Here is a 22625-nt window from a genome sequence, read left to right as displayed (position 1 = left end):
TATTTAAATTTTGGACATCTGAGGCTGGTTTTTTTTCCCCCGAGGCTTTTAAAAAAGTTAGACTACTGGCTAAGTATATTTTCTTAAATCTGAAGGAGCATCCCAAAAGTATAATATAGTATTTAAATCTCTATATGCTTCTTTTCTTTTATAGATTCATGTAAAATCATAGAATGGTTTGTGTTGGAAGTGGCCTTAAAGATCATCCAGTTACAATCCCCTTGATATGGACATGGATGCCACCCACTAGGTCAGGTTGCTCTGTGCCCCATCCAACCTGAGGCTGAACATTTCCAGGGAGGGGGCATCCACAACTTCTCTGGGCAGCCTGTTGCAGTGCCTCACTACCTTCAGAGTTAAGAATTTCTTCCTAACACCTAATGTAATCGTTGAGTTTGAAGCCTTTCCTTATCCTTTGTGCCTTTGTGAAAAGTCAAGTCCCTGTCCAGCTTTCTTCTAGGCCCCTTTTAGGTACTGGAAGTTGGTCTAAGGTCTCCCCTCTCTTCTGTTCTGTGCTGAACAATTGGTCTAAGGTCTCCCCTCTCTTCTGTTGTGTGCTGAACAATCCAAACCCTCTCAGCTTGTCTTCACAGGAGAGGCTCCAGCCCTCTGTTTGTCTTTGTGGCCCTCATAACTAAACTAGTCATGCATCTATAGGAAACCTTTGAAGTAAGACATAGTCAAGTTTTGTACTTGTCTTGGACAGTTTTTTTATGTGTTATTGTTCAGATCTCATGTAGTATCTTTGGGAAGCACAATTTGAAATGCTGGTGGAGAATGTTTGCACTCAGTAACTGCTGGAAAGTTTATCTGTACAAATGCAGAGTACTGATATATAATGGGCTCTGAAAATTCATTAAGGCAGTTGGGTTTAGCATGCACAAATAGCAGCTTGGAAATTAAAGACACTGAGAATTTTGACTAAAATCTTTTGTTAAGAGGAAACATAATGCTGTCTTTGATTTTTCCTTTTTTTGGTCATATTTATCCGGTTTTGTATGAAGTGCTTGTGAACTTACTGTTCTTCTGACCTGTACTATGAAACAGATGTGCGTGGTCATATTTTTTATTTACATATACAATAATAGTTGAGGTATTAATGAACCTCTAAGAAAATGCATCAATTTAACTATTTCATCTTTTCTTTTTCAGGATTGAAGTGGATTTAGGGATGAATGGATGACTGAATATTCATATGAAGAGGAAAGCCATAAAAGTTCGTTGACATTTTTACAGCTGTATGCATTATATGTATTGCCAATATTATAAAAAATTTATATTATGTTAGAAAGCATAATAGATTAAATAACTGGTCTGAGCTTCCTATGCTGTATTGTCTTCCAGGCATGGGAATACTATAGCTTATCACAGCTGTAGCTTAATGCGGTGTTTTCTGAACAATACCTGACTGTTCAGGGGGAAACCTAGTAGTATGTTAAGGAAACAGGTAATTGCTTTGAAGCCAGGTGTTTGAGCTGAGCATAGTGGTGTTGATTATTCTAATGTGCAAGGTTGAAGGGAAAATGAGAGAGGTGTTGTCTTCTATTAGAGCTACTGACTATGAAGCTTAATATGTTTTGGAGTCACACTCAGATGCCACATTGACAGATCCTGTTTAAGAAGTCTAACAAGATATGATCTCTTTGAAAATATCCTGGTGTTTTATTTTCTTGTGATAAAGAGAAGGCTGTCTTACAGCATGCATTTTCTGTGCTAGTTAAAAAGCAAGAAGTTGTTGGTGGACTTCCATGCTGTACTGACTTTATGCTTTTAAGTTGCTAAGATGCTCTTAGCCTTGACATCTGTCAGGCTGAGTTGTTGGTGACTGTGAAGGATAGGGTTTGGCTGGGATGCTGTGTTAACCCATTCCTGCCAAGGCACAGTGCTCACAGTGCCTATGGGTTTGCATTGGAGTTAATGAATTGTAATGACAAATGCAGGGTATGGTGCAGTGGATGCAAGGCTCGGTCTAGCAGGATGCTGCATAGCAGTTTGGTTAAATAAGGCATTCTGGAAACTCTGCTACTCAAGGAGGGATATATTATGATAGAAAACCTGTTGTCTAGAGAACTTTCATCAACCCCTGAGTCCCTGTCAGGCATGGAAACAATAAAACAACCAAGTGTTTTTTCAAAAGCACAGTGTTAATTCAATACCAGAATGTAAGTCTGTAGTTCTGTTAACTTAGCAAAGTAGTTCAGGAAGACAGATTCCTAGTTCTCAGTGATAATTTGGTTTTACCAATCTTTTAGTGATACAGTTTCACAGTTTATCAACAGCTGACTTGAATACGGAGTAGTGTAGTTCCTTCTTGGGTATGCTTTTTTTAGTGTTCACAACAGGTAGTGGACATGCTGATTTCAGCTACCTCCAGATTCACAAACAGCATGAGACTTGAGGGAATCAATCTGTGTCCTTAAATCCAGTCTCTCCAAATCACAACCAGTGAAACAATCTTTAGTTCAGAAGCATTCATATAACATCTGCTTTGAATACTGCAGGTCCCAGAAAACACTTCCAGCCCCTTGGGGCCGAATTTAAATCCTAATAGAGACAAAGTAGTGTGAGTAGCTATGCAGTAATGTACACCATTTTTAACATGCGGTCAGGGGCCCATATGCCCACAGTTGTTGCCTGCTAAAACCAGTGCACAAAATCTTAAGGAATTTCTCTTTGATTTGACTGCTGACATGTCAGTGACTGCTATCCATACTGATGTCTGAGAGCTTGGGATGGGCTTCCCTTGTGGCAGAGCACAAACACTTCTCCACTCAGACCTTTTGGCTATGAATAGCAGAGTGAAGAATGGTGATACCATCCGAACCTCACTTGCATCTTCCAGGACTGCAGTGTTAAAATCCTGTATGTACAAACTTGCAGAAGCATTTTACTGTCAGAAAGTGTGAGAGGATGAAAATGCCAAACTAATCGTCTGTAAGCTGTCTCTGGATATCATTATGTTGCTGTGGACAACTCATGCTATCCAGAAGACAGCACAGAGCAGTACTACCATAGCATGGTAATGTTTTGCATTGAATTGAGAAGGAACTGGGACAGACTATGTCTTAGGTATTTCATTTAGGAAGTGACACCAGGGCAGAAATAGTTAAGTATTTGTCAGATTCTCGAGAGGGGCTGTCATACCCAGAGTCCGTGCAGAGGAGGGAGGGCTTCCAGATCAGGCAAAAGCAAAGGACTCCTGGGCTCACATAATCTTTTCCCAGGTTTCTTGGGGAAGGCTGTACTTGCATGTGAGATGTATCACTTAGCTCTGTATATTTGTTCTTCTCTCTGCTTTTGTGTTTTTGGTTCAGTGCAGAGTGGTGGTGTAAGGAAGGAAGAACAGGAGAACAGGAGAACAGGGTGACCTCTTTCTTGCCAAGCCATAGTTCCACTCTCTCATGCCCTTCTGGTGACATCCTGCAGTAATCATGGGGGAGCTGCTCAAAATATGTGCAGATAAGGAAGGGGCACTGGGTTATTTCTTAACACATTTTCTGTTTGGCAGTCTTTGCAAATGTAGGGCTCTGAATCCAGCTGTTAGTCTTTTATATTAGGAAAGTACCACGCTTAAATCATATCACTGAATGAGAAATAAAGTGGTTATGTGGAGGAGTTCAAAGTCTGACGCTAAAAATTTCTTTTCTGGGAAGAATGATTCCAGAAAGCTTAAGCAATAGAGGTGGAGGGAGCTTCTCTGTGGTCACTGTTAAGATCAGTTGATAAAGTTCTGGCTCCAGTAGGAAAGAGATTGCATTTCAGCCAGCACCCTGCCTAAGCCTTTTGCTTTATTACTGCTTTACCAACCAAGTTTAGAAAGCTTTCCATTGCTAACATGAGTATGTTGATATATTGTTGTGGGTGTAAACAACTTGGATTCCATCATCTGTATCTTATATTGATATACTTTAGGTGTTCATTGGTCTGCCTCAGACCCTTTCATAATATATGTCAATGTGGGTTTGTATAAATAACTGACATCTAAGCACATATGCAACTAATGAAGGAAATATGAACATAATTATTTTCTGTCTCGTAAAATGAGGTTAGATGAATATTTCCCAGACAAATGAGAAATACGCAAAAATGTGTATATCGAATGCGTGTGCCTTGTGATGCTTCTGCATTTTCCATAATACAGCTGCATCCAGACATTCACTGCTCTGTTGAATCTGATGTTTAAAAGTTTGTTTTTCAATCTGCAGTGATTGAATGTGGGTGTATGGAGACGAGACCTTGGTAGGAGCTGGTAAGGAAATGGCTAACTGACAACTGTAGCTCAAAAATTCTGGGCAAAATAAAGGTCAAGACTTCAAAACAAAATAGAGTAAGGTAGCTCAAAAATTCTGGGCAAAATAAAAGTCAAGACTTCAAAACAAAATGGAGTAAACAGGACAGAAAGGAGGTCAGAGAGCAAAATGAAAGGGGAAAAGAGGTTGTTCAGATTGGAAAAGCAGGTCTGGGTTGTACTTAATGAGTTGCCTTGAGTGCAGTCACACCACTCACACTGTGGTTTCACCAACAGCTTCCAGAAAAATACTGGGCAGTTCATTTGATCAGGCTTAATGATCTTCTTAGTTACATAATGCTGAAAAAATGATAACACTGGTGGAATTCAGTGATGTTAGGAGATGTCTGCTAATTTTCTGTGTGATAAGCCTAAGAAGTGTTGCTGTGTCAAGAATGTAACCTGTGTGTCATCTCTGTTAAGAAAAAGCAACCAAGAGCAAACTTTGGCTCAGCTGTTTAGAGGGAGGGACTCAATACAAAGGGGTGTTTCTTGGTTTCTTCAGAGCTCACCCTATCTCAGGAGTCTCCCATCCTCTGATGCGCTCTTGCCTCACCTCATCTGGCTCCTGTGCGGAGCAGGGCATGGGAGGGTGCGGGATCCCTGAGCTGCTGGTTGCATGCTTGGTGCTGCAGGATGGCACCCAGCTGACATTGTCAGGGCAGGCCTGCTGTTCAAGGGGACCTTGGCTGGCTGGAGAAATGGGCTAGCAGGGTCCTCCTCGAGTTCAGCAAAGGGAGGAGTCCTGCATGTGAGGAGGAACAGCCCCATGCTCCATCACAGGCTGGGCAAGCCCCTGAGTCATCTCCTCTGGCTTAGGAGCTAACCTAGGTTTGTGTGGAGTTTGGGTTCATTGGACTTTCACTCTTTACTTTTTCATGATTTTGAAGTCTGGTCATAGTAAAAATTATTATTTTTTGATGTATTTGAGAGTGCTTCAAAGAAGTTTTATGTTTTTATTTGCATGGTCAGAATATTGATGTGTGTGATATGTTTGATTTTCTTGTCAGCTATCCCTTCTGTATTTTAAACAAATGTTTTTCTAAAAGGAAGTGGCTGCTCTTAAGTGGTCTTTCACATCTAGAGTCAGTCAGTGGATTCTTGCAATCTAATTATGACTAGAAACATCAACATGATAAAATATATTAATCTCAAAAGAGTTATTTGCACTGGCCATCAATCTATCTTTCTGTTATGTGCTTTTCAGTTAGGATTACTCGCAGGCAAAGGGATTGTAGTTTGATGTTTTGTCTCAATTCATTATGATTATAAATATGTTGGATAAAACAATGTAACAAATGACCACTTAAAAATGACTAATGTCCCCATTCGGCAAGGCAGAGGGACTGTGAAGTTCTTCTGGTTTCATCATTTATCAAGATGGGTCCCTTAACAGTCAATTGGTGGTTGATTTTTAATGAATAGTTCACAGTGTAAATAGATAGCAAGCAGTTTGTTGTCTGGAGCTCAGTCATATTTGTAGGACAGATCTGCTTTTACTTACTGTCACTGAAAAATGTCAAAGTTATGCTGAAACTGTAGAATGGGAGGAAAGCTCTTCCCCAAGCTTTGTATTCAGGAAAGGGAGGGGCAGCAGAGGTTTTCTTTCTTTTGTGTGCCTTACATCAGCTGCCACATACTGTGTTGTCTCTTGCTCTCGGCTTTCCCGTTGGGTCCTGGGGAACTGTGCATTGTGAGCGCTGTAGCCCCCAGGTTTGCTCACTGTCGGCTCAGCCCTGCTGGTAGTGGAGTGAGTTGGATTTGGAACTGATCCCTATGGCTGAAAAAATTCCTGGGGGTATTTCCAGCACTGATGTTTTCTAAGGAGAGAAAGGCATTTAAGATGCCTGCAATGAACCCCTTTAGCTTTTTGTGTTTGCATTGCATACGAGCTCGTTCCTATTTCCTTTGCCTTTGTAAAGCTAAGGAATAATTTCTGGAAAGACCTTGGTGTTCCTATTAGGCTTTCCTTATGAACATCAGTACAAAATTTGTTCTACATAACTTCTTTCTTCATTTATGCTAGGTTAAATGGTTTCTTTTTTATGGGTCCTGGGTCTTGGCTCAGTTTCATTCATTTCCTACCTGTTTTGGTGGCACACACATAGATGGAGTTATGGCCAAATCATATTTAGTGGTTGGCTTGTGATCTGACCTTGTTTAAATCAAATTGGATTATGATTTGGAGGGTTTTGTCATTATATTTCTTTCCTGCCAATGTGGATCAGAGGAAAAACATCTATGGTAGGTCCTAACCATTTCTTTTAAGTCGCATATATAGAAAATAATATGTATTTTAGAAATGTGATTTTGCTAGTTGAAGCTGTCTGTGGTCTTTCTGTACTCTCACGCTTCAGAAAGGCATGAAAGTAGGCACGGGATGGCTTAGATGTTCCCGGTCAAAGCATGGTCTTCTGCAAAAACCTCAAACTTTACTTGAAAATCAATAAACACGAAGTCTTCTTATGTAACAAATAAGGTTGTATTCTCATGTAGTGAGAGCAGAGCTGCCCAAGAGGCTTTGTTCATAATCAGGAGAAACATCTCAGCTCAGCAGTGGTGTGCAGGGTTTGCATCCCAGTGGCTGCACAGACTTCTGCTCTGCCTGGAGCTGCTGTGGAATGTTTCATGTGCACTGATTTTGGAATTAAAATCCTATTTATTAGAGTTTTTTGAAATAGGAAGAGTGGAGAATTGCATAAAAAAGAAGGCAGCAACCTTCATGAGAGGTAATGTATGGGGGAGTAAGGCAGCCCACATTGTAGTGCATCTCACAGAGTAGTTAGTCTAGAATTGACAAAATGTAATGAAAATGTGGACTATTTAAAATGTTCTTTTCACAGTTCAAGTCATTAAAATGACTAAATGTCATTGTAAAGCAAAGGTAGGTCTTTCTGGTGTTGCCTGGATCACTTCTCCATGAAGAGATAGGTGGTGATGATGCCCTGTCGTTAGTAAATTGTGGGTGTAGGTGAGGGCTGTGTTGAAGAGCCTCCTTCGGCACTTACTGACACAACTCAGTCTAGCAGAGTGCCTATTAAAGTACTTCAGAAAGTTAATAGATATCCCTTTACATTTTTATTTAGTAAATGTGTTAGCATGTATAATTTGTATTACTTATTTCTGTTGATTGTAAGGCTTGGTGTGTGGTAACTTCATGTTTGTTTGTTTTTTGGTTTTGTTTGTTTGTTTTGGGGTTGGCTTTTTTTGTTGGTTTTTTGTTTTTTTTTTAATTCATATTGGAAGCAAAAAAAAACACCAAACAAAACCCACCTGGATAAGCTTAGCCAGAGCTGAGAACCGAGTTAGCAGAACCTAGCCCGTGAGCATAAAATGACTAATTGCTTTATAATGTGGGCATAGACATCCTTGGTTCCTGTTTCTGGTGTCGGAAATGCAGTGTGCATTGGTGCATGGTGGAAGGGAGAGATGTGTTAAAAGCAGAGTTCCTGCATCTTGGAAGGAGCACAAACAGATGCCACTGCCACTTGTAGTGTCCAAAATTTGTGTTGTAGGCTATATGAAGTAAAATGGTGGAAGCAGCCCAAAAATCTAGGTGAGAAATTTTGATGTGATCATGGCTCAGTTCTGGCTATGCTGGGAAGTGAGTCAAGCATGTTAATGGTTCAGCTTAGAGCAGGAAATGCTTCCATTAATGTCCTGACCCAGCATGTGTCATTTCACCTCTTGGGACGGCCCAGGGCTGCACAAGCTGGGTGACTTTTGGAAGAAACCTGGTTTGGTGTTTCCAAACCACTGTCTGTTTCAAACTGATTTCTTTAGTTCCTCTTTCAGCCTTGGCACCTCTTGTGAGGACTAGTGGTAAGCGTTCCTTTCAACTTCAGTCATTTTGCTGAAGGCTGTTGTCTTCCACTAGTCAGCAGACAGCAGTAGGCATCTCCAGAGGGCAGTTCTTCCCATGGGCTCTCTGTGTTCTCTCTGGAAGAAGACATCTTTGCCTGTAAGCTATGCTGGTGAGTATACCAGGCTCCACTCTGCTCAACTCGTTCTCCAGCCTTTGGGTTTCCAAAGTATCCCTGAGCATCCCTGCCCTTGCAGCATGACTTCTCTGCTGCAGCGTATTCTCTTGGGAATGAAAGAGCAGTCGCCAAGCTTATTCCGCCTTTTATTCCTAGAGCACTTAGAGAACAATTATACTAATTCTAATAATGCCTAAACTTACACTACTCCAGAGAGGGAAGCATAGGCATTAATTTCAAAGCTGTTTGACAAGACCATTTTGATGTGTGTATTTTCAGAAGTATGACACAAGTTTCCAAAGTGCCTAATAGGGTGAAAATGTTTAAATTCAAACTCTCCGGTTTCTGGTTTCCAAGAAATGGAATACTCCTCAATTCTGCTGGGCATGATCCATCAAATAAAACAAGTTTAAAATTGAGATATACAGGACTTGTTTCTTCTGTTTGTTTCATAACGACCTGTTTCTGCTGATAAGTGATAGAGTCATAGAATCATCAAGGTTGCAGGAGAGCTCCAAGATCAAGCCCAACCAATAACCTGCTGCACTGTTGTAACCCCTAAACCCTTGGCTGTAACCCCATATCCTCCAGCACCAGATCCAGAGGCCTCTTAAACACTTCCAAGGATGGTGACTCCACCACCTCCCTGGGCAACCTCTTCCAGTGCCTGACCATGCTAACAGTGAAAAAATGTTTCCTAACATCTAATCTGAATCTCCCCTGTCTCAGGTCATGATGTTTCCCTCTGACCCTCTGCCTGCAGGCATGGTAGAAGAGACCATCCCCCACCTCTCTATAAGCCCCTTTCAGGTAGTTGTAGAGAGTGATGAGGTCACCCCTGAGCTGCCTCTTCTCAAGGCTAAACAAACCCAACTCCCTCAGCCCTTCCTCATACAGTGTGTGTTCTAGGCCTTTAATGAGCCTCATTGCCCTTGGCTGGACTTGCTCCAGTGCCTCAATGTCCTTTTTTAACTGAGGGGCCCCAAACTGAACACAGTATTCAAGGTGCAGCCTCACCAATGCTGAGTACGGGGCGAAGTAAGTTCTAAGGATATAAGCGTTGGCATGAAAAAAAGGATACTTCTGTAGGGAGGTATTAGTTCTCTGTATCATGAAGCATCACAGCTAACTGCATTTTATAATGAAACTGTACTTTGCAATGAGAAGGGGAAAACCCTTGTTTCTTGATGTGTGCAGTGGTGCTGATTAAGATACATTGAACCAGAAACTGAAACACTACATACACATTCTTGTTTTCCTTTTTGTACATATCTGACAATAAGAATTTAGTGCTAGAAATGCACTTGGATTTTAGTATTTTTGACATGCTGTGGAAGAGAATAGCATCAAACAATGGCAATTTGTCACTTCTCATATGAAGGCATAGAAGAACGTGTTAGAATTCAGTAGTTAGCACATAAGGAGAAGACATTTATTTTAATACTGATACCCACTGCTAAGAGACCGGAATGATGATTCTGCTGGATATGGTATTTCATATACCCAAGGACATGTGTCTAAAAGAGAAAATAAGCTCCTGGTATTAATCTAAATCTTGACCCGCTCTTACACTTCCCACATGGTGCTTCATGTGTGCTCCTGGTGATTCATTAAGTCTTTCTTGTGCAGAGGTTTGGTGATGAGTCAGGAAAGGGCAAGTTTCCGGCTTTGAGGCTGTCACCTTCTTTTGAACTTTGCTATTTACTTAGTTTTTTGGTGTTGGGTTTGATAGCAGTCAGCTGCAGCTGCAATTGCAGTCAGCTGTGGTGGACATGTGGGCATAGCTCAAGTGGAAACAAAACCTTGGCTTTCCGACAGTATAGGTAAACATGCTCTGAGTTTCCACCTTAATTTTTAAGTAATAGAAGTGTTTCATTATTTATATTAGGAAAAAAACACAACCCATACAATAAAAACCCAGCCACCAAAACCCAAACAACAGAAAAGTTGTCCTAGAAATCGCAAGATTCAAAATCCCCAATTTTATTTTTCTTTTCCTTTTTCTTTAGAGAAGATGGTGCAATGCCCCAAACCCAAGCATTTAGAGTTCAGTCTGAGTTTCATTTAAAATTGTGAGCTTGGGCTTTGGTGAATCTGAAGAGAAATGACAGTGAGAATCTCTCTTGCAAATTAAGAAGTAAGGAGTTTCTGCTGGTCTTGGGAAGATGAGAATTAACTTAGATGTGTAGGTTGTCTTAAGTACAGGGGAACTGAGATGATGTTTGCTGAACTACTCTTTGGAGATTTACATAATGGATGAGATACAGGAGCTGCAGGCAGCATGACAGTGGAGTTTATTTTATCACAGGATGTAAAACAAGTGAATTGCCTTAATAATCTCTGTAGAAAGAAAGGATGATCATGGGGTTATTTTATAAGCAGAAAGAGAGCCAGAGAGTTCATAATATCCTGGCTATTCATGTACAAGGAGGCAAACCTTTCTTGAGAATAATCTGAATCCATTTAGCCATCATGCTGTCTCATTGAGGAATTTTAAAGCTCTTCAGGAAATGCAGGCAACGTGCATCTCTGAAAATGCCTTTTACACAGTAAAAGTATACTATGAGATGATAATTCATGGCTTGATAAACAGTTCTCATAACAGACTGGGTAATTATCCTAACTGCTGCATATTTAAATATCTGCAAAGCATTTATAAACCAAGTTTACCTGCTCTTTAGTTCTAAACTGGTAATGATAATAATTTCAAAAGTTTTAGAACCTTTGTAATTTCAAGGTGGGTGTATGTTGGAAAGAAGCTTTAATGATAAGAGGTTTCAGGATTTAATTTACTCAAACCAGTTCACCCACTTTGGTTGTATGGCAATTTTTGGTTTTCCATGTCAGCTGATGGTATCTTTTCAGCGTAGAAAATGGACGAAGAAACACTGGAAAAGTAGAATAATTAAGTGTAGATGGTAATACCAACACCCAACTCCTATTGTGTGCTTTTCAGCTGTGTTTTTGGCTTCAAGCAAGGGTTGGACTATTATGTTACTCAGAATATAAATGTGCCATTGGTCTTTGATCTGTAGCAAAAGTTTGTTATGATCAAGGCTACTTACCACTTTTGCCTGAAGGAAAAGATTTACTGTTGGGCATAGCTGGTTTCCAGAAGAGTTAATGCCAACCTTAGTTTCTGGTTTCTGTGAGCTATATGCAGCTTAAGAATCCTTTTGTATTAACCTGATATCAATTGCTACTTCTTTTAGAAGAGTCTGGGCAAGTAATTCATCATACAGTGCTGCACAGAACAAAAAAGGCATTTATTTACCTCATATGAAACCAGGTTATTGGGAAAAAAAGGGATAGTTTAGTGAATATAGCGTTCAATGAGTGGCATCAGTTCTTGCTTGTTAATGAAAAAAATTAACGTATTTCCAGTGATTTCAGCAGTGATGGAAAATACCTAGATAATCTACTAAATATTCTGAGCTCCACTCTTAATTCCAGGATGCAGGCTGGGGTTGATTCTGCCAGATTTACTCTGGATACTGGATAGCATTCATTGTTTATCAGTTCATGTACAAAGTTAGATTTTTCTTTATGGCAGTTTCAGTATTTTTCCTTGGGTTTCTACTAAATATGTTCTTTTTGTCTAGTCATAAGTCTGTATCAGTAACAGTTACTGCAGCATGCAAGGGAGGGCACCAGAGTGATAACCTGTTTGCTTATATTTGCTTGGGTCTGTTCACATTGCAGCCTGGTGGGATCAGAGACCGAGAATGTTATGTAAGGACAGAGTTGCTTTCATCAGCAAGTGTTTTAAAACATTGAAATTCTTCCACAACATGGCTCAGAACTCTCCCACGTGGGGATCTTTAGGGTAAATAAATAAAAGATCACACCAAGCAAATGTGATTTAAAGTGTCTGTAACTGTTCCCCAAACAGCACTAAAATCCTAAATATGATATGAGCAAGGCAAGCAAGGGAAAAAGTTCGCTTCAACCTCCAGGCTTTCCAATGCACTATGTAGCTGTGTAGCACCAGACCCTATGGACACAGAAGAGGATTCTGAAAAGTTGTGGTGTCCGAAGAAGTCCCCCTGGTTAGGACAGCTTCCTCATGCCCTGCCAGGCAAAAGGGCACAGACTCAAGCTCTGCCAGGGCAGGTTTAGGCTGGATATTAGGAAGGGATTTTTTATGGAGAGAGTAATCAGGCATTGGAATGGGCTGCACGGGGAGGTGGTGGATTCACCATCCCTGGAGGTTTTCAAGATGAGACTGGATGTGGCATTTAGTGCCGTGGTCTAATAACGACAGTAGGATTGGACTTGATGATCTTTGAGGTCTCTTCCAACCTGGTTGATTCTATGATTCTGTAATTCTCCACATCCTACTTTGGGATGTGTGAACATTCATATCAGAGAATACAATCTCTCATTTCTAATCCAAACATAAGTGACCAACCTACACGGAGTCATAGAATCACAGGATAGTTAGGGTTGGAAGGGACCTTAAAGATAATCTAGTTCCACCCCCCCTGCCATGGGCAGGGAAACCTTTCACTAGACTAGGTTGCTCAGAGCTTCATTCAGCCAGGCCTTGAACACTTTCAGGGCTGGGGCACCCACAGCTTCTCTGGGCAACCTGTTCCAGTGCTTCACCACCCTCACAGTGAAGATTTTTTTTCTAATATGCAAACTAAACGTACTGTCTTGCAGTTCATAGCCCTTCCCCCTTGTCCTGTCACTACATGCATTCATGTCCTTCTCCATCTTTCTTGTAGGCTCCCTTTCAGGTACTGGCTGCAATTAGGTCACCCTGAAGCCTTCTCTTTTCCTTTCTTCATAGGAGAGTCTCTCTGATAATAATAATGATGGCCTCCTCTGGACTCTCTCCAATAGGTCAATGTCCTTCCTGTGCTGGGGGTCCCAGGACTGGATGCAGTATTCAGGTGCAGTCTCACCAGAGAGGAATAGAGGGTCAGAATCACTCCCTTGACCTGCTGGCTCCATATGTTCTGATGCAGCCCAGAATACAGTGGGGTTTCTGGGCTGGAAGCACACATTACTGGCTCCTGTCCAGCCTCTCATTCACCCCTAAATCCTTCCGGGCAGGGCTGCACTCGATCTGTTCATCCTCTAGCCTGTATGGTTGTACTAGGGCTTCTGCTGACCCAGGTGCAGCACCTTGTACTTGGTCTTCTTAAACCTCATGAGATTCCCATGAGCCTACGTCTTGAGCTTGTCCAAGTCCCTCTGTATGGCATCCCATCCTTCAGCTGTGTCAACTGCACCACTCAGCTTGGTGTCATCTGTAAACTTGCCAGGGGTGCACTTGATTCTTTTCTCTGTGTCATTAATAAAGATATTAAATAACACTGGTCCCAATACAGACCCCTGAGGGACACCGCTTGTCACTGATGTTCATTGGGACTCTGAGCCATTGGCCATCCAACCAATTTCTTATCCACCTAACAGTCCACCCATTGAATCCAGCTCTCTCCAATATAGGGAGAAGGATGTTGTGGGAGACTGTGTCAAACACAAGCCCAGATAAATGACATCTGTAGCCCTTCTGTTGTCCACTGTTCTAGTCACTCCATCACAGAAGGCCATTATGTTGGTCAGACAGGACTTGCCCTTGGTGAAGCCATGCTGACTGTCCTGAATCACCTCCCTGTCCTCCATGTGCCTTAGCATAGCTTCTAGGAGGATTTGTCCCATGATCTTCCCAGGCACAGAGGTGACGCTGTCAGGTCAGTCATTCCTAGTCCTCCTTTCTACCCTTTTTAGGATGGGTACAATGTTTTCTTGTCACCTGGGATTTCACCTGACTGCCATGACTTTTCAACTATCATGGCAACTGCATGTCTTGGCAACTACATCAGCCAGTTCCCTCAGGACTCTGGGATGCATCTCATTGAGTCCCATAGACTTATATACATTTAGGTTCCTCAGGCAGTTGTGAACCTGCTCTTTACTCACAGTGGGAAGGTCTTTACTCCCCTAGTCCCCATCCTGCTGTCTGGCCACTCAAGAGGTGTGGGAAGAAACAGTGCTATTGAAGACCAAGGCAAAAAGGTTGAGTACCTCAGCCTTCTCCTCATCCATTGTTACCAGTTTACCAGCCTTGTTTATATCAGGGAGGTACACCTTCTTTGAACTTCATGTGTATCTAGTAAGTCGGAAAAAAAAGGTGTTTTTCTATGTGTGGCTTGAGATAATGTTGCATTTGCAAAGGAATGTAAGTACTGGCTAGCACAACTGTGGTTGTTTTGTTAAAACGTCGTTGATTTAGTGAAATATCCTGAAGCTTTCAGTTGGAAAATTTTATAAGTTATACAAATTTCAAAGGAAGAAGAGAGTAAGCGTCTACTGCTTGTTGTGTTGTACCATGTAAGTGTCTGCCTCCTTCATTTTGTTCTGCAATGGCAGCTCAAGAATGCTTAACACTTTGATGAACTCATATTCCTTGCTAGTGGGGAGTGAAGCTGGGCATTTCCACTCCTGCATTGGCTTGGACTGCTTTGAACTCTGGGGAACATTCTGGAAAGCCAGCCAGGAGTCTGCTCTGTGTGGCTGCATGTTGCTAACCTCTTTGTAGGCTATTTGGTGTGATGAGCATGTATCCACCTTGCAAAATTTGTCCAATCCACACATAAACCCAGAGCAGTGGTATGGCAGAATGGGAAGGATTATTTGAGAACCCATTTTAAAAGGCTTGCTTTGCCTGAGTAGGGTTCTGCAGGGCTAGATAACTAGATATAGCCACAACAGTATTAACAGTGAACCCTTGAATTAATCTGGTAGTTCCTCACTGTTGAATGGCGATATGACTTGTTTTCCCCCCAGTTGTAGTATGTTCAGATTAGTGTTTTAGAATAATAGATAGGATCCATTGATCTTGCAATGATCAGTTTGAAAATAAATTTATAGTTTGGTTGTTTTTCTGGCAAATGACCACTCAAGAGTTGTCATTACTTCAAAAAAACCAAAACAACCCAAACCAAACTTCAAAACCAAAACAACAAGAATAAACCCACCAAAAACCTCCAAACAATCAACGAAAGGCAAACAGAACATTTTCCCCTTCCCTCTGGTCCCTCTCCCCACCTTCCCCTGAATGTTTTGGAGACTATTTTAAATATAAAAATAAATTATGATAGACTTTCACACTTACCACTTAAGAGTAGATAATTTATTTCTGGCACCAAATGGGTGGTAGAACCACCATGCTTTTTTCTATAATTCCTGAAATTATGAATTCATTAATGTCTTGAGATAATATAACATACTACCTCCACATACATGAGGCATGCACATACACACAAACATTGAATGGAAGCTCTGTCTTGCTTGTGTTGAGTTAGGGGATGGACATCTTGAGAAACAGCAACAACAGTGACATAGCTTTGGTGCTTTTCATCATACAACATGAGCTGGGTACCTGACCCAGATTCTTTAAGCTGAAGTCCAATGAAAAGTGATTTTGAAGAAAAGGTATCTTTTCCTGAAAGAGTTCTTAGAATTCTCTTTTACTTCACATGTGAACTAGTGACTTGGCTTGAGCTTTCAGCATGGAGAGCATTCTCGTGAATTATCTACATTGATTGAGGGAATCACTCTCCACATTTGTGTCCAGCATCATTCAATGTCTGATAAACACTGCTCTTGTAACCACTGTGGCTGTGATTTTAGTGGTTAGAATATTTTAGTAATGTTTATTGAATTTCAGTATCCAGAGTAATGATGGAGGCAGTTTGTCATATTATTAATGTTAGTGGTCCAGATATCTTCAGAAAGATGCAGTACACATAACACTCTATGTCTGTACAGAGATCGTTGCTTAAAAATATGAGCAGCTTAACCCATCCAGTTCTTGTGGTGTAAAGTAAATCTAATAAAAGCGTTTTAGTCTATGTGAGACATAGCTAATGTGGACAGGAAATCGTTTTCATCATTTTACACAGTGTAACTAAGCCACGTGTTGGGAATAAATATGTGATTTATACAGGCACAATTTCTTTTTATGTCCTAATGAGAAATGCTAAATATATTAGTGCGACTCGGAGCTTGACACATGCTCTAAAGGCTATGTATGATGCCAAACAACCAATTATCTCAGTGCATTACTTCTCGAAAGCCTTGACATGGGTAAGGTCACTATACATTTTTAATGGGAGCTTGATGCTAGGTTATAAAAAGGATTATACAAATAACAATACTTCGTTAGATCTTCCTGCTGCGCAATGTATAATCAGGTGCTCTGACTTAAAGTACACTAATGAGGATTTAAAGACCCAGTGGGGCACAGTTAGCAGTCACACACAATTCTGTCAAGTGCTTTTGCAAAGAGCACCTCTGATGCAAGGTAGAGTTCAACAGCAGGTAGGAATGTACAGTTTTATTGTATAGCTTGGTGTATTACTTCTGTGCATTTCAGTGAGAATAACAATAGCTTACAATGTGCTGGTGCTTTGCTGAGTGCTGTTGTTTGGTGGTGACTTTTACTGTAGATGAAACCAGCCAGGAATGGTAGTACACATGGACAGGCTGTGTCTCTGCATTTTCACAGCAATCGAGTAGCGACCGAGGGAAACAAAGGAAGGGTTCTAAAGGTATTATTTGAAGTCCATGCTAAGAAGATGTAGGTGCCATGTGCTGATTACCTCATTTAACCCTGGAATGAATGTCAGGGAGTGAAATGCTGCAGAAGAATAGACAGTGGCCCATCTAGCTTAAAGTCCCTTTTTGGCAGTGATCCATACGAGGTACTTGGCAGAAGAACGTCACTTCCTTCTGGAGTGTGACTCTTGAGACTGGAGTCCTGTGGTTTAGAGCTGGCTTAACTTTCATGTTTTTGGCATGTATTATACTTAAATAAAAGACATAGAAACATAAATGTAGTTATTTTCTGTTAGAGCAGATGACCATCTACCTTATCTGCTTCCTCTATCAGTAGCTAATAATGAATGCTTAGGGAAAGGATATAGCAAGGCTGTTGCGTGACTGATGCTATTGCCCCAGTACATCTTCCAAGTTTGCAAAAAAATCTAGGGCACAGATACTTCCATAGCCAGAGGGTGTATCTGTGTTTTTGTGCTTGATAGCTCTTAAACAATTTCTGTAGAAAAGTCCAGTTGTTTCTGAACCAATTTCCAGTTCATCACACTTGTCACAAGATCAGCTTCTCTCTGTGGGGAAGTCTTGGCTTCCAGTGCAAAACCCATGGATTCCAGTTAGCAGGAGGTGTAAGCAGAGATGTGCTGCAAAGGATGAACACAGAAATACTGCACAGGCACACAAGGGTGGTGTCCAGAAAGCCAAAGCTCAGCTGGGATACAGGCTTGCAGGGAATATCAAAGACAACAAAAGAGCTTCTATGACTACATCAGCAGTAAGAGGTTGGGCTAGGAAAATGTGGACCAGTGGCTGCAAGGAGTGAATTACTGACAGTGGCACCGATAAGGCCGAGGTACGTGCCTTTTCTTTATCAGCCTTCACCTGCATGGCCTTCTCACAGACTTTTGTGCTTACTGACAAAGTTCAAGAAGCAGAACCACCAGTCATGAATGAGTGATTACCTGAGAGGACTCAACCCACACAAGCCTATAGGAACCACCTGGCTGCATTCATGGGTGCTGAGAGAGTTGGCTGATGTCCCTGTGGCATCCATGCCTTCTGTACCATGCTTGAAAGGTGCAGGAGACCATGGGAGATCCCCAGTGGCTAGACCTAAGCAAGTGGTGCCCTCCTCTTCAGATAAATTCAAAAGGGCTATCTGGGGGACTACAGACCAGTCCATGTTAAAAAAAGTAAATCACAGAGTGAGTCATCTGGGAACAGACTTCTGGGCACCATAAAGGAGGAGAATGTCTGGGAGCAGTGAACATGGAATCACACAGGATAAAGCATACCTGACCCACCTGATTGCCGTCTGCAGTGTAAAGTGACTGGAATAGTGGGTGAGCAGAGAGAAGTGAACACCGTTTGCCTCAGCTTCTGCAAGGCTTTCTGCAGTTTCTCCAGCAATGTTCTTGTGTCTGAGTTCATTATTACAGCCTGGATGGATGGACAGTCAAATGGACAAAGACTGACAGCATGAGTGGGTTCAGGGCTCTTGGTCAGTTCATAGCTGTGCGTGGTGGGAGAATGAGAGACAATGCATTGAAAATGAGAGGTTCAGGCTGGGTGTAAGAAAACCCTTTTTTTCCTCCATTGAATTTTCCCCGGATTGAGCAGATTGTGCCATCTCCATCCTTCAGGGTTAAGACCTGACCTGACTGGACATAACCCTGAGCAACCTGCTCTGACCTTTGAGTTGCACCTGGTTTTAGCAGGAGGTTGCACTGGAGACCTCCTGAGATACCTTCCCACCTAAATTATTCTGGGATCCTAAGAAAAAATTACATTGGCTATAACATTCATTGTTTCCTCAGTTTTTCCAGGGTTACATGAAATATCATGCTGTAAAATGGCATTAAAAATGGATTACTTGTTATCTTGCTTTTGCATAGACACACTCATATATTTTGTTTATAGCCTTAAATTTAATTTATCTGCCCAGTTTGATTGGCTGTATTAGCAAATTTGGTATCTCTACATTTTAAAGAAGTTATAATGAAAGTTCAAAGTATCTGTTAATGTAGTGCTATACAGGCTACTCATGTATGTTTTTCTGTCATTTTTATGGTTCTACCCATAGTTACTTAAAACATTTTTAATCTTGAAGTTGTGTGGTTATTAATTATTGGCAGTAGTTTTGTTCCTGTGCAGTGCAATTCCTTTTTAAACATGTTTCAGGAGTCACAAACTCTCTGAGAATCTGTGGGAAATGTGTGCTGGTGACATTTGAAACTCGTTAATTAAAAATTCTTAACACTCAATTAGAATTGCCTTTAAAGTAGACCCTAATTGCACCATCATTTGTTGCTTGTGGAACCTAACTTGACAGTTTTGTACATAAGCGTTTTGGTCATCCTGTCTTGGGTAAAAAAGTGTCTTGTGTGAGCAGTCAGGTATCAGCTTCTGTCTAGAAGTTGATGTGAGCAGTCTGAGAGCAATATGTTATTTTATACAATTTACTCACACATTTGGCAGATGCTTAAAAATTCTTATTCATGATTTGAGGTGCTGTATATTTCATTAACTAAGTGAACAAAAGTCAGAGTTTTCCCTGTTTTGTAAAACATACTGAATGCTACTTGCCAGCTTTAATATTAATACTTTCCCAGGAGTTTGCACTGAAGCCTGTGGGGAACAGGAAACCTCACACTGTTGTTAAATAGAACAGAGATCAGGTTGCGACAGGATGTTAAACATTTGCAGTTTGGGAGTTTCATCGGTGCATACACCCTTTCTTTGGCATGTGAGAATAAGCAGTGAGTTTGCTCCGTGATGAGAAGTGTATATAGCAATTGCTGTTCTTCCACACACTCGTAAGGTGGTGTGCAAAAGATGCAGGGAAAGGTAACGGAGTAATGCTTAGTTTCTGGCAAATATTCAGACTTTTTCATCTGAGCATGCAATCATTCAGTTCTGTTTGATGATTTCTGTGTTGTTTCAGCCTGTTCATAAATCAAATGATCTTTATATGTGTTTTTGCTAACACTGGCACTCTGGCTGTGCTTCTGGGGCAAAGGCCGTGGTCACAGCTCTTCCTGGCAGCTGGAACAGGGCCACTGAAAGAACACTTTTGGTTTTATTGCTTACTGCCTTTGTATGTGAACCATGACAGTTTCTGAGGGTCTGTGAGAATGGTCTGTGCCCCTGCGGGTGCGTCCTACAATACCTGGCATTGGAGGGTGCTGCTGCACACAAGTGTGTCCTCCTCCTCAAGGAGCACTATGACAAGCTGAGCTGGAAATGAGCACCTGACTTCCAAGAAGAAGAGGTTCTGTTATATATTGCTCTGTCTTTAATAGCTTAAAAAAAACCCCAAAGAACCCTAAAGTTTTTTAAAAAATGCTTAGAACAAAGTAAATCTGAAATAAAAATAAAGCTTAACTGAAATTTTGGCATTTCAGCAGTTACATTTTTTACCCAAAGTGGGAAAGCTGGCTTTTCCTAGTTTCCTTTTAGTTCTGCCAATATATCTGGGCTTCCATATCAGTGAGAAACATTTCTGCGGGGTAGGAGCAGTATCAGCTGCTTAACATTTCTGTGGCTTAGCTTCTAGAAGGCACTAGGAATATTTAATGTTGGGATAACCTTATATTGCTCCTATTCAGAGGATACTGTTTGTAATGTCTGTGATTTATAAGAATTCAGCTTTTGGCCATGATAGTCAATTTATCACTGTGTTTTATGCTAGGGGAGGGAACATGGTACCTGGAGGAGCAACTGTTTTCTCCCTGAGCTGAAGGGTTTGGGATGATCCACCAACCAGTCATGTAGCAGCAGAGAAGACATTATCTTGGTAGCATGTTTGCTTTCTTTGAAACACAAGATGGCAAGAGCCAGTGTGATTTCTGGAGTAAGTGATGGTGCCCAGGCCTATGAAACCGCCTATGCATTGTTTCTCTGCTTCCTCTGAAGCTTTGCAATTGCAGTGCTGAAGGCACTGTTGCTTTGATGGTCCCTTTGGTCTGCACTGAGTGATGGTGCTAAGCAGATCCTGTAGATGTAATCTTCTCTTCTTGGCAAAGAGCAGCTATGTTTGGCCTGCCACATGACATCTTTTGGACTAAATTGTGGCTCCTGCTACATGCTAAATGTTCCCTTTATTCTCCAGCACGCAGGGCCCATGTTGTATGGAAGGAGACTTTGTATGTTGGCAGATGGGGGAAAAGTGTGCCAACCAGCTCCCTGTGCTTTCAGCAGCTCATCAGGAGGTACAGTTAGTATTCAGAGTAAAATTGTAGTCACTGTGTGTTTGCTGGTAAGCTCCTGGGCAATGCCATTCAATGTTCATTTGCTCAGCAAATACAAAATAGTCACAATTTAGACAATTAATAGACATAGGTAGATTTTGTCAGATGGTAGAATTATTCCCCTGACACACTGTTGATGTCACATACTCCTTCTAGCAGCAGAAGTTATTTAAAAACATGTTGTGACCTGAGACTTACTTTTTGATTATCTAAACTTTGATTTTAGCCTTTTTGTAAAGGCAAGAGATGGGGGACCTCGTGAATGAAGACCTGACTTGAAACTGTTCTTGCTAGCAGTTCATGTGATTTCTTTTCTCAAGTTTAATAATTGAGGCAACAACCCACTAAATAGTGAAGGTAACCTTTAAGCAGTATGTACTTTAGCAAATCTGATCAATTTAGGACTAGAGAAATTGTTTTATATTTCACATTACCCTTTCTTTTTTGGCAGGTGGTGAGGTTTGCTTTTAATTTTAAGCTTTGTATTCTTTGAACCCTTTTTTAAACTCTTCTCCAAACACCGAGGACAGTTGGCATAAGAAAGTAGAAAACTACTTTAGAAATTGAGCAGTAGTCTTTTTTGCGATCACTTGTCTTATAAAAGTGGTCAAGGAAAAGTGACAATCTGGGTCAATTACTAGGTTGGATTTTTTCTGAGAAAAAATCATGAATTTCCACTTGATAGCAGTCTTCACTACTCCTCTGTGCTTTAAAAACCCAAAGGAAACTATCAAGAGTTTATTTTACTATTAGGTATCATCAAGTGTTTGAAAAGATGTGTTTTAAAATAATTCTAGTGTAAAGATAAATGTAGTGTATGCTTTTTGTGTCACTCCTAAATGATGGCTCTTTTTTGGTTCTCTTTTTCTGCCAGGTTTTGTTTTGAGGAAGTGGTTGGGCGTTTTTTGTGCAGAACCTTTGAGTGTACAGTAAAGAAAATCCACAAATAAATATTCTGTGAATGCTGTATTAGAAGGAAAACAACGAAGCCATTAATGCTGGTAAAATTTAAATGTGTGGCATAAGTACTGTTACTTGTAACATACTGTGTCTGAATCACACACTATAGGAATGATCAGTAATTGTTTTCAGAGATAGCTAGAACTGGCAGGAGAGCAGAGCTGATGTAAAGGGATTTTAAGCTGTTGAAGCTGACAGGGCTGCCTGCTGAGTCTGAGAAATAACAGATTGGCCTCTAGTTGCCAATGCACTTGACACTCCTCTGTCACCTGGAAGCTGACCACATCCCTTTGATTCTATTTATATTCCCTAAAACTAGTTTAAACCTAAACTAACCAAAAAGACTTTAGCAGCAAAACTGGAAATCTAGGTTCTCTTTAAGCTGTTGAAGCTGACAGGGCTGCCTGCTGAGTCTGAGAAATAACAGATTGGCCTCTAGTTGCCAATGCACTTGACACTCCTCTGTCACCTGGAAGCTGACCACATCCCTTTGATTCTATTTATATTCCCTAAAACTAGTTTAAACCTAAACTAACCAAAAAGACTTTAGCAGCAAAACTGGAAATCTAGGTTCTCTTA

At 41.0% G+C, this 22625-nt stretch overlaps 1 protein-coding gene across 1 annotated transcript in view; it reads left to right on the top strand.

Annotated features, from left to right (window-relative positions):
• Positions 1-1146: 1146 nt before the first annotated feature.
• Positions 1147-22625, top strand: part of KLF12 (Kruppel-like factor 12) — a gene marked incomplete at its 3' end in the record, with an annotated part of 160066 nt that continues 138587 nt past the window's right edge. Inside the window, exon 1 of the mRNA XM_009081099.1 lies at positions 1147-1216. Coding sequence (XP_009079347.1) covers positions 1196-1216 — 21 coding nt within the window. The remainder of the gene's footprint in view (positions 1217-22625) is intronic.

Source organism: Acanthisitta chloris, unplaced genomic scaffold (genome assembly GCF_000695815.1).
Source record: "Acanthisitta chloris isolate BGI_N310 unplaced genomic scaffold, ASM69581v1 scaffold6768, whole genome shotgun sequence".
NCBI lineage: Eukaryota > Metazoa > Chordata > Aves > Passeriformes > Acanthisittidae > Acanthisitta > Acanthisitta chloris.
This window is presented reverse-complemented; position numbering and strand designations above follow the sequence as displayed.